Source organism: Littorina saxatilis, unplaced genomic scaffold, assembly GCF_037325665.1.
Source record: "Littorina saxatilis isolate snail1 unplaced genomic scaffold, US_GU_Lsax_2.0 scaffold_2323, whole genome shotgun sequence".
Classification (NCBI taxonomy): domain Eukaryota; kingdom Metazoa; phylum Mollusca; class Gastropoda; order Littorinimorpha; family Littorinidae; genus Littorina; species Littorina saxatilis.
In genome coordinates, this window is record NW_027128756.1 from 3,341 (window position 1) to 16,513 (window position 13,173).

Genomic DNA, 13,173 nt, shown 5'->3' on the forward strand with positions numbered 1-13,173 from the left:
CGTTTTCATATGAAGGGAGGAAGGAAGGATAGGAGGAAGGAAAGGAGGAAGGAAACAAACAAACATAAAGCAACAACAAAACAACAACATACAAACAAACAAACAAACAAACAAACAAACAAAAACAAAGCAGCACACACACGCTTGGACTAATAAAGAAATAAAGAAACAAAGAAACACTGAATGGCGATGTCGGAGTTCATCAGTGAAACCCTGTGAGTACAGTGAATGGGAGCATTTACTCAGACGTATCATCCTTTTTCACCATGTGCCACACACCAATTCATGATAAGTTGACAACGAATGGCTGTGAGTAGTATGTCGAGTGAGCGGGACCTTCAACATCCAAGAAATTGGATCCGGTCCCCCACGGGAAGAAGAGCGAAGTTCCGGAAATTAGGGATTCACCGGTACTGCCACACACACCATACACCAGTTTCAGAATGCACGGAGTCCAGCGGAAATTTCCGATCTAAAATAGACTGTTGTAAAACTGATTCGCACACACTGGATTTTAAACAGGAAACACCGCATAGAAATAGCCACTGGGATGGTTTTTAAAACGTATTTTAGTTTGGACGCGATCTGTATAAAAGGTCCTTTACAGAACTGTAACTGTTAATGAACTGTTAATGAACGGTTTAACTGAAACTCTGTGTCGTCGGTTGAGTCCGTCTTCATAATTCTCAAGGATATTTCTCCAGGTCTACAAGCGTGCAATACCCACCTGCCAGCTATCAATTTTGACAAGTTTTGTCTGTGTAAGTGTCTACAATTTTTTTTCCAATTCTGTCATCTTACTTTAAAAAAAAACAAGTCGCGTAAGGCGAAAATACAACATTTAGTCAAGTAGCTGTCGAATTGATTTCGAAAAAAAAAATTTGATAATAATTTTTATATATTTAATTTTCAGAGCTTGTTTTTAATCCGAATATAACATATTTATATGTTTTTGGAATCAGCAAATGATGGAGAATAAGATAAACGTAAATGTGGATCGTTTTATAAATTTTTATTTTTTTTTACAATTTTCAGATTTTTAATGACCAAAGTCATTAATTAATTTTTAAGCCACCAAGCTGAAATGCAATACCGAAGTCCGGGCTTCGTCGAAGATTACTTGACCAAAATTTCAACCAATTTGGTTGAAAAATGAGGGCGTGACAGTGCCGCCTCAACTTTCACGAAAAGCCGGATATGACGTCATCAAAGACATTTATCAACAAAATGAAAAAAACGTTCGGGGATTTCATACCCAGGAACTCTCATGTCAAATTTCTTAAAGATCGGTCCAGTAGTTTAGTCTGAATCGCTCTACACACACACACACACACACAGACACACGCACATACACCACGACCCTCGTCTCGATTCCCCCCTCGATGTTAAAACATTTAGTCATAACTTGACTAAATGTAAAAAGACCTGAAGATTCAGTGCTCCTAACATTGACTGACTTGTTTGTGAATGTGAGAAGACTGAACTGTCGGACAACTTAAATACATCTTAATACCAAACGACACCTGACAAACAACAAGCAAGCAAGCATGTTAACTAACCTACTAACTGCATGTGACTATCCATAGCTAAAATAAAGCAAGGACAGCAATAGGAACAACAACAGCAATGCCTTTTCTTGATCCAAAGTATTAGCTTACATCGTAGCATAGTATCCCATGTCAGTGCAACTGTAATTAACAAATAATAATGTTGTTAAATTGGTGATTGCTGAATCGATGAGGGATGATGTTATTGTTGTTGTTGTTGTTGTTGTTGTTGTTGTTGTGGTTGATGATGATGATGATGATGATGATGATGATGATGATGATGATGATGATGATGATGATGTTGATGATACTTGGTTACTAAGGGTATTGAAATGATGATTCGACATATATGTGTATCGCCAGCGTGGGTGATTACTGTTGACTTAATTATTCTTTACACAGAAAGCAAAATGTGGCTAGTACAAGATGTTCTTGTTAATGATATTGTTTTATTGGCTAATATCCAATATAAAAACCCGCTACTGTGGATCTGTCCAGAATTCTACAATGAATAAGTGCTAGTACATGTACAACGTTACAATGATAAAATAGCAAGAACATATAACACTGACCAGCTTTTGCATACTGGTGATAAGCATATTTTATTCAGATCACATTTTTTTTTCACCCATCATAATATATATTACTGGCAATGCCATAGCATTTTGTACTGTGTCAGTACTACTCTTAGCAGATTTCGGGTAATGTGCGTTCAATGCTCATGCGTGTGCGTGCGTACGTGCGTGCATGTGTGTGTGTGTGTGTGTGTGTGTTTGTGTGTGTGTGTGTATGTGTGTGTGTGTGTGTGTGTGTGTTTGTGTGTGTTTGTGTGTGTGTGTGTGAGAGAGAGAGGAGAGAGTCATTAAATTGTATTTTTGTCTGTGTCTTTATGTCTGTGTGTATCTTCAAGAGTGAGCGGTCTTCACAACCATTATTAAGATCCCCTACGTAAAACTTTTAACACTGAAATCGGCCACAAAGGCATTTTTTGCCCTTATCCTGGTGCTGAAGAACCCAAAAAGACATATAATGGAAGTAATGGGAAGTGCTGACGAACCCAAAAATACATAAGGACGTTTTATTCGTACAAGGACAGATGTACCAGGATGTCAACATAACTGAACCATCTCAGTCTTGGCTTCCGTGTCCACACATTGTTTTGACATGTCATGTTGAGAAGGCAATCCTATAAATATTTGGTTTTAAATAGCTACTTTATTCTAAAGTACCAACAAATCAAATCAATTCCCTTCCGGAATAGCAACGTTCCACGTTTCTTGAATACAAAAGCATTTCTGCCTCGGAATGAAAGAATAAATCTCTACAATCGTGTATCTCCTGCAAGGAATTGATTTTAAATCCTGTTCTTCCAGCATTTCCATTACGGAAAGTAAAAGTTTTTTTTTATTTTTTTATTTTATTTTATTTCTCATCTTCACCCAGGCACACATCGTAGAGCTTCGGCTCTGATATCTTTGACCCAAATTGCTCTAAGCAGAGAGGTCGTTAAACTGTATTTTCGTCGCCACTTGAAAATAATTCACCCCAAAAAATCTTACTCTGCACAGGAAGCTGTCAGGATGTTCATTTTGGGCATGCCGCGTCCATGCAATGGGTTGTCAGGGGCTTTTAGAAGTTGCTCGAGGACTTTTTGTTTGACTTGTTGTTTTTTTGGTAGGTGTGCTAGATGTTAGTGTAGGAGTATGAGGTCTTGTTTAGGACAAGTGTACTCGACAAAATCGGTTAAAGTCCGGGAAAGAACTCGCGACTTTTGATTTAGTTACTCGATCTGTGTTTTTTTCCGATTTTGAGAGAAAAGAGAACAGAAGAACAAGTCGCGTAAGGCGAAAATACAATATTTAGTCAAGTAGCTGCCATTTTTCAGCAAGACCGTATACTCGTAGCATCGTCAGGCCACCGCTCATGGCAAAGGCAGTGAAATTGACAAGAAGAGCGGGGTAGTAGTTGCGCTAAGAAGGATAGCACGCTTTTCTGTACCTCTCTTTGTTTTAACTTTCTGAGCGTGTTTTTAATCCAAACATATCATATCTATATGTTTTTGGAATCAGGAACCGACAAGGAATAAGATGAAAGTGTTTTTAAATTGATTTGGACAATTTAATTTTGATAATAATTTTTATATATTTAATTTTCAGAGCTTGTTTTTAATCCGAATATAACATATTTATATGTTTTTGAAATCAGCAAATGATGGAGAATAAGATAAACGTAAATTTGGATCGTTTTATAAATTTTTTTTTTTTTTTTTACAATTTTCAGATTTTTAATGACCAAAGTCATTAATTAATTTTTAAGCCACCAAGCTGAAATGCAATACCGAAGTCCGGGCTTCGTCGAAGATTACTTGACCAAAATTTCAACCAATTTGGTTGAAAAATGAGGGCGTGACAGTGCCGCCTCAACTTTCACGAAAAGCCGGATATGACGTCATCAAAGACATTTATCGAAAAAAGGAGAAAAACGTTCGGGGATATCAATCCCAGGAACTCTCATGTAAAATTTCATAAAGATCGGCCCAGTAGTTTGGTCTGAATCGCTCTACACGCACGCACGCACGCACGCACACACACACACACACCACGACCCTCGTTTCGATTCCCCCTCGATGTTAAAATATTTAGTCAAAACTTGACTAAATATAAAAAGGAGGGAAGAACGAGAAGAAAAAAAAAGGAAAGAGAAAAGGATAGCAAAAAAAATAAAATTAAATTAAACGATTGGACTCGAGCATTTGAATATAGTATAACCGTTTATTTTTCCTTGGCCTTTCTTCTTTTTTTCAAGAAAGAAAGAGAAGAAAAACAAGTCGCGTAAGGCGAAATTACTACATTTAGTCAAGCTGTGGAACTCACAGAATGAAACTGAACGTAGTCCGCCGCTAGTGCAAAAGGCAGTGAAGGTGACGAGCCTGTTTGGCGCGGTAGCGGTTGCGCTGTGCTTCATAGCACGCTTTACTGTACCTCTCTTCGTTTTAACTTTCTGAGCGTGTTTTAATCCAAACATATCATATCTATATGTTTTTGGAATCAGGAACCGACAAGGAATAAGATGAAATAGTTTTTAAAACGATTTCGGAAATTTAATTTTGATCATAATTTTTATATTTTTAATTTTTAGAGCTTGTTTTTCATCCAAATATAACATATTTATATGTTTTTGGAATCAGAAAATGACGAAGAATAAGATGAAATTGTGTTTGGATCGTTTAATAAAAAAATAATTTTAATTACAAGTTTCCGATTTTTAATGACCAAACTTAGTTTTTAAGCCACCAAGTTGAAATGCAATGCCAAACCCCGGCCTCCGTCGAAGATTGCTTTGCTAAAATTTCAATCAATTTGATTGAAAAATGAGGGTGTGACAGTGCCGCCTCAACTTTTACAAAAAGCCGGATATGACGTCATCAAAGGTATTTATCGAAAAAAAGAAAGAAAAGGTCCGGGGATATCATACCCAGGAACTCTCATGTCAAATTTCATAAAGATCGGCCCAGTAGTTTAGTCTGAATCGCTCTACACACACACACAGACAGACAGACACACACACATACACCACGACCCTCGTCTCGATTCCCCCCTCTATGTTAAAACATTTAGTCAAAACTTGACTAAATGTAAAAACCACCGAAAGACAGAAAAGAAAGAAAGTTAGGAAAAAGCAACAAAGGACAGAAAACACTCGAAATGTTTGATCTAGTACCGTTTTCCTTCACAGAAGAAATGCAGAAATATAGAAGAAGGGAAAAGGAAAACACACGGTGGAACACAACAAGACCACCTCCCCACCCAAAATAAAAAGACTCATAATAAGGAGAGGGAGAAGGAACGGGAGGACAAAAAGAGGGGATTGGCTGGGAGGTTAGGATGGTGAGGATTTCTATCCGGTTTACACTTGAAACCGGAGAGTTGTCCTAGCAGTAGCCAATCAGGTTTCCGTCTGAGAAACGTTACCAGCGCCTGAATTCATGCAGGTTGTCCCTTTTATTGCAGTGTGGCAGCAGGGTTAACAGGTGATTGGAGTGGGTAGGGAAGCTAAGATGGGTGGTAGGTGGGAATAAATCCCGCGAAGAAAAACAAAACAAGTCGCGTAAGGCGAAAATGCAATATTTAGTCAAGTAGCTGTCGAACTCACAGAATGAAACTGAACGCAATGCCATTTTTCAGCAACTTGAGACCGTATACTCGTAGCATCGTCAGTCCACCGCTCATGGCAAAGGCAGTGAAATTGACAAGAAGAGCGGGGTAGTAGTTGCGCTAAGAAGGATAGCACGCTTTTCTGTACCTCTCTTTGTTTTAACTTTCTGAGCGTGTTTTTAATCCAAACATATCATATCTATATGTTTTTGGAATCAGGAACCGACAAGGAATAAGATGAAAGTGTATTTAAATTGATTTGGACAATTTAATTTTGATAATAATTTTTATATATTTAATTTTCAGAGCTTGTTTTTAATCCGAATATAACATATTTATATGTTTTTGGAATCAGCAAATGATGGAGAATAAGATAAACGTAAATTTGGATCGTTTTATAAAATTGTTTTTTTTTTTTTTACAATTTTCAGATTTTTAATGACCAAAGTCATTAATTAATTTTTAAGCCACCAAGCTGAAATGCAATACCGAAGTCCGGGCTTCGTCGAAGATTACTTGACCAAAATTTCAACCAATTTGGTTGAACAATGAGGGCGTGACAGTGCCGCCTCAACTTTCACGAAAAGCCGGATATGACGTCATCAAAGACATTTATCAAAAAAATGAAAAAAACGTTCGGGGATTTCATACCCAGGAACTCTCATGTCAAATTTCATAAAGATCGGTCCAGTAGTTGAATCGCTCTACACACACACACACACGCACACACACACACACACACACACACACACACACACACACACACACACTCACACACACACACACAGACACACAGACACACACACGCACATACACCACGACCCTCGTTTCGATTCCCCCTCGATGTTAAAATATTTAGTCAAAACTTGACTAAATATAACGAGAAAAAAAGCTCATCAAAAATACATTGTTGTCTTTTTTCATTGCTGCAGAATCTCAAACCAGTGCAGTTTCTCGCAAGAATCGAACACCAACAGTGCAGAAAACAGCATGGCGCGTTATTATTTTACCAAAAGTGACGTCACAAGACCCTCTTCCCTGACGACAGGAATGATGACGTCATCATGCGGTGTCTTGGCCACTTCCGCGTCACGGCATCCAGAGATGGCAGTGGATCTGAAAAGCATTTACGAAAATTTTTCACTGTCGCTTGGAAAGTCTCAAAGTCAGTTCTCAAAATGTTTTCTTCACTCTGAAAATATCACCAAGTCCACTGAAGGCTTCTCAGGCAACTGCGCAACCTTCTTGGGTGCAGAGAAGGAGGACTTCGTGGAAAGCAAGCTCGTCAGCAAGGACGAGAGCTACGCTGGACAAAGCCTTCACGGGGATACTGGACACGCAGAGCCAAGCCGCGGTGGCCTAGGCCAACAAGAATCAAACGAAGCCAACACTCTCCCAGCCACCCCTGACTTGCTTTCGAAAATAGCCGAGTACGTTTCGGAAACAAACAACAAAAGACCTTATCCCTTTTCTTCGTCAAGCGGCTTAGAACACCAGCATCTGACACATGAGTGTTCACACCACCAAGCGAAACAGAGCACCTCTTCCTTGCACGCGCAGTTCGGCTCCAGCGGGATGCAGCCCACTAAACACAACGAATTCAAACCATTAGAGGAAGCACCGAACGCATCAGGCCACGAGCAGATAATTTCACCAAAGGAGGTATATCAGAGATCCCTGTTTGAAGACAAACCCATATCGACACCGACAGAAACAGACGGGGAGCCATCACCAATTGAGGAGCAGAGCCAAAGTTCCTCTGACAATGAAGACGGACGTTTTTCTTCCTCAACAGTGGGAACTTTATCGCGAGGTTCAACGCCTGACGAGCAAAACCCTGTGTCCCCAGACAATAAACATACAAGTTCTTCTCCCAATACTGCGGAAGCTTCTTCGCCTCAGGGGACGCTAGGTTCACCAGGGACTGAGCAAGAACATACTTCAGTCAAAGCCAAGCAAGTTCCGGAAACAGAAGAGCAGCGCAGAGGTTTTTCTGCCAGTCCACAAAACGGGAAATCCCGAAATGAGGTGGTTACCCGCTACAAGGTCGTACTGGCGGAGAACACGCGACTGAAGAAGCGACACTTTTGCCGCCTGTGTGAAACCAAGGCCGCCAATATAACGATTCTCCCTTGCGGACACTTGATCTACTGCGACGACTGCGCGAACAAGCTGGACCACTGTGGAATTTGCCGACGTCAGATCTTGGCTGACGTCAGAACTTTTCTGTGCTAATGACGTCTTTGCGTTGCTTTTGCGAACACGATGACTCAATGTGGAGTTTACCGACGTCAGAACGTTCCTGTGCTGATGACGTCATTGCGGTCAATGGCGAAGCAAACTCGAATTGTCACTTTCGATATAAAAATGTAGGAGTCATTTCACAGTTGAGAGCAAACTTTGCTCATGGATCGTTGATCATTGATGTTCTTTCATGTCTCGATTAGGATGACTTTTTTGTGGTAAAAAATGGACTTTTTTAATTGTTTAAATTCTCGATTATTGAAACTTGAGCAGTCTATCTGTTTTGGAGTTTACAAAGTACAAAGGAAAACTTGTCCAGATTTTCGTCTTGTTTCAATTTTTGAATTGAAACAAAGGCAACGGTTTCTTTCGGTCTGACCAGAGCTGATCGGAAATTTCGCATGAATTTTATTTGCTGTGTGTGTGTGTGTGTGTGTGTGTGTGAGAGAGAGAGAGAGAGAGAGAGAGAGAGAGAGAGAGAGAGAGAGAGAGAGAGAGAGAGAGAGAGAGAGAGAATAGTGGTGTGTGAGTGGGTGCGTGCGTGCAAGGGTGAATGCGTGTGTGTGTGTGTGTGAATAGAATAGAATAGAATAATGTTTATTGTCATGAACCAGTAAAGTTATTGACACAACAAACAACAAATCATGCATTATACAATGCTAAAACAATCCGTAACAAATTTGCCAAGACGAACTTGAACTTCGTCTTCTAAAAATAAGTTACTTGGATTTTTGTTAGCATATTTCATATTGATATGTGAAGCATCTTCTTTAAATTCATCCCTTAATTTAACATATTTATTGCATTTATCTAGAAAATGTATTTAATCTTCTATGACATTGCATTCAATACAAAGACAATTTTCTTTAGAAATATTCTGATATCTTCCACTTTCAATTTTTAAACAATGTGTGCTAGTCCTTAATCTGCTTAACATCTTTCTGTGTTTATTATTCTTAATTTGTATTAAGTATGACTGCATTTCGTAAGATTTACTGATCATAGAATAAAACTTAAGTCTGGAATATGTATCTGATTTTTCTTTTGTCCAGTATCTTATATATTCTTCTTGTTGTTTTTTGTCAATGGCAAACTTTAATTTGTGTACATTTAATGTAGATTGGTTATGCCTAACGTGACTAAAACCTAAGTTACAAAGAGATTGTCTGACAAATTGTAGCCGTGGCGTTTCTGTCGGATGGTGCAACATTGAGTCATATAATTGATGTATATACGAATCTTGTTTGGAGTCTAGAATATGCGCCCAGAATGCTATTGTTTGTGATATCATTTTTAATCCTAAAGGGAACCTTCCTAATTCCCCCAGTACAGGTATCCACATAGCTTTTCTATGAACTCCAAGAAGGAATCGACAAAATTTGATATAAACAAATTCATGAGGATTTTTGCTAGATAAACATGATCCAAAGAAATGATCAGTATTTGTTTGTTTTATTTTATTATTAAACGTAAACGGATACCAAATTTCAGCGCCATATGTTAATATCGGATTTACAAGTGAATCAAATAAATGTATCATTGTGTCTATTTGCACGTTTTGATTGCTGAAAATTCTGCGGAGGGAATGTGCTGCTTTATTACCTTGTTTACTTAAATGATCTTGAGCTGTATCAAAAATATCCATTCTTGTTGAATATGACCCCTAAATATTTATATTGATCTGTTACTTTGATTACATCAGTTCCACATTTAAATATTGTGTGCATTTTTGGATTTATATGACAAAATACTATAATTTTTGTTTTTTCTATGTTAATTTTCAAACCCCACTGTAGGCAATAGTTATTTAGATAATCTAACTTATTTTGTAATCCTATTTTTGATTTTAAAAGAAGTACTAGATCATCTGCATACAGTAGACACGATATTTTTGTATTCTGGTTAATGTATGGCGAATCAACGTCAGGCATTCCATCTGTTATATCATTAATGAAAATATTAAAAAGAGTTGGGCTTAATGTATTTCCTTGATGTACTCCCTTTTTAACCAATACATCTGGTGAATATCCACCTTGCATTTTTGTGCATATCTTTGTATTAATATACATTAGTAATATAATTAATATTATATAATATATTAATAATATAATTAATATTATATATTATAGTGTGTGTGTGTGTGTGTGTGTGTGTGTGTGTGTGTGTGTGTGTGTGTGTGTGTGTGTGTGTGTGTGTGTGTGTTTAAGCTGTGTTTTTCTTTTCCGAGTTATCCAAGCAAGGTTGACATAAACATATCCATATTTATTTTGCTTCAGCACATGATTTCTATTATATTTGTTTATGGATAATGTCGATGGAATATCACAGGTCATTATTGAAAATGTGTGTGTCTAATATTTTTGTGCAAGCACATGCAAACAATACTCGTGTCTTTCGTTTCTGCTTGATATACGTACGTCGGTGTTGTGATTAGAATTTTCTCCGGAGCTCTGTTTATTGTTCGTTTCATTGTGAAACCATCTACATGTAGATCATATTTATTATGACTTGTCAGTGTGACTTTTTACATTTAGTCAAGTTAACGTAGACGGGGGAATCGAGATGAAGGTCGTGGTGTATGTGTGTGTGTGTGTGTGTGTGTGTGTGTGTGTGTGTGTGTGTGTGCGTGTGTGTGTGTGTGTGTGTGTGTGTGTGTGTGTGTGTGTGTAGAGCGATTCAGAGAAAACTACTGGACCGATATTCATGAAACTTGACATGAGAGATCCTGAGTATGGTATCTCGAGAATTTTTTTCATTTTTTTGATAAATGTCTTTGATGACGTCATATCCGGCATTTTGTAAAAGTTGAGGCAGCACTGTCACACCCTCATTTTTCAATCAAATTGATTGCAATTTTGGCCAAGCAATCTTCGACGAAGGCTGGACTTCGGTATTGCATTTCAGCTTGGAGGCTTAAAAATTAATCAATGACTTTGGTCATTAAAAATCTGAAAATTGTAATTACAATAATGTTTTTGTAAAACGATCCAAAATTACGTTTATCTTATTCTTCATCATTTTCTGATTCCAAAAACATATAAATATGTTATATTCGGATTAAAAACAAGCTCTGAAAATTAAAAATATAAAAATTATGATTAAAATTAAATTTTCGAAATCGATTTAAAAACAATTTCATCTTATTCCTTGTCCGTTCCTGATTCCAAAAACATATAGATATGATATGTTTGTATTAAAAACACGTTCAGAGAGTTAAAAAGAATAGAGATACAGAAAAGCGTGCTATCCTCCTCAGCGCAACTGCTACCGCGCTTTTCTGGATTGTTAATTTCACTGCCTTTGCCACGAGCGGTGGACAGACGATGCTACGAGTGTACGGTCTTGCGGAAAAAATGCAATGCGTTCAGTTTCATTCTGTGAGTTCGACTGAGCATGACTAAATGTTGTATTTTCGCCTTACTGTCGACTTGTTAATTGTTGTGTTGAAGACGATTTACACATTTCATTACAAATTTCAAATTATGTGTATGTTCTGTTAATAACTTTTATGTCTTGTGTATGACTTGAATTGTTCCTGAACTTCCGATCATTGTGAGTGTCTGCGTCGGCCAAAACATTTGGTTTTGTATTACTGAAAAAAAACCCACCCCATCAACGTTCTACCTCAGGGAAATATTTGTTGTAGATTTACTAAATTATATTTGTATTTCTGTATGACGTGCTATTTACGCGATGTGATATTTGCGATACTGTGATGAAGAACTTAGGTCAGATGTACAATTTATGGAGCATTTTCTTTTTATGATTCTTTTCAGCTGCGAGTGACACTTTTTAACAGAGTTCCGTATTTGTTATTCATTGTGTTATTCATTGATATGGAATTGCACGTTAAATAATGTTATGTTGTCGTAGTATTTTGATTGTACAGCGCTTTGAGCAGGGTTAAACCCTGGATACATGCGCTATATAAATATTATGCATTATTATTATTATTATTTAACTACTGGTAATTAGGCCCCCTAGAAATAAGCCTATATGCGACCTAAGGCCTTTTACACTTTGTCTGCAGATATTGCCATATCGATAAAACCAAAGCATACCTCTCTACCTGCAAAGGGGACACCTTTGGCTGGTTCTAATGGTGCCGTCTCACTATAATTATACCTGTACTATTTGTCATGTGTTGAATGACGTTACTAAACTGTGATTGAAGTTTTATGAATGCTCAACCGACAGTTTTAAACCTGCTGGTCGACCTTAGTATTTGTGTTTTTGTCCCTTAACACAGGCCTATTTGATCTCGTGCTAGTCTGTACGATAAATAAATGCCGTGGATATACTGATCTAATGACGTTTGAATGTGTGTGTGTGTGTGTGTGTGTGTGTGTGTGTGTGTGTGTGTGTGTGTGTGTGTGTGTGTGTGTGTGTGTGTGTGTGTGTGTGTGTGTGTGTTTGACTGGCACGGTGATAAACACAGGACAAAACACACAACACCAAATGAACCAACGAGCCATTCAACCAACAAGCAAGCGAGCATTCAAGCAGCCATTCAGCCATTGCGGTGTTATAAACTATAATCGCTACACACACACACGCACACGCACGCATGCACACACCTTCACACACACTAATGCACACACCTCCACACACACGCACTGGCACATACACGCACGAACGCACGCACATTCACACACACACACACACACACACACACACACACACACACACACACACACACACACACACACACAAATTGATACGCACGCACGCGAAGCACATACATAAGGATGAGCGCTCTTAGACAACAACGGTAAGAAGCATGGAAACAAACAAACGACTTTCAGTTCCGCTTAACAGCAAATAAACAAAATTACAAATTACAAATTAAAACACACACAACTTAGAGACTCAAACCGGGTCATACAAAATCTACAGGAAAATGCATTAGTTTAAATATAAATCCACAGATTGCGAATAACATTGTGTAGAAGTTGGTGACGTCTCAAAAAGTGCTATTTTCCTTCTACACAAAGCGTATTGCTTCGCATAGTTACAGTTACACAGAGCAGCATGTTACGAGTGTTTCGCAAAAAAAACCAAACCCACAAAAGACAAAAGCAAGTCCATTGAAATGTTTTGCTACATGAGATATGAGATATGATGATGAGATACGAAAATTAAAAAAAATAACAAAGGGGATGAAAAAAGTACAGAAAACTAAAATAAATTAAAAAAATAATTAAAAAACAACTTGCAGGTGTAGGTGC

The 13,173-nt window shown here is 37.9% G+C and overlaps 1 protein-coding gene across 1 annotated transcript; it reads left to right on the plus strand.

Annotated features, from left to right (window-relative positions):
- Positions 1-639: 639 nt before the first annotated feature.
- On the plus strand, positions 640-8,114 carry LOC138957079 (uncharacterized). Its single transcript, XM_070328248.1, has 2 exons — positions 640-761; positions 6,634-8,114. The coding sequence occupies exon 2, from the start codon at positions 6,692-6,694 to the stop codon at positions 7,934-7,936; it is 1,245 nt and encodes a 414-aa protein (XP_070184349.1). The 5' UTR covers positions 640-761; positions 6,634-6,691; the 3' UTR covers positions 7,937-8,114.
- The last annotated feature ends 5,059 nt before the right edge of the window (positions 8,115-13,173 follow it).

Excerpts from the sequence above, each read along its gene's own strand:
- LOC138957079 (XM_070328248.1), top strand. The coding sequence starts at position 6,692 with ATGGCGCGTTATTATTTTACCAAAAGTGACGTCACAAGACCCTCTTCC.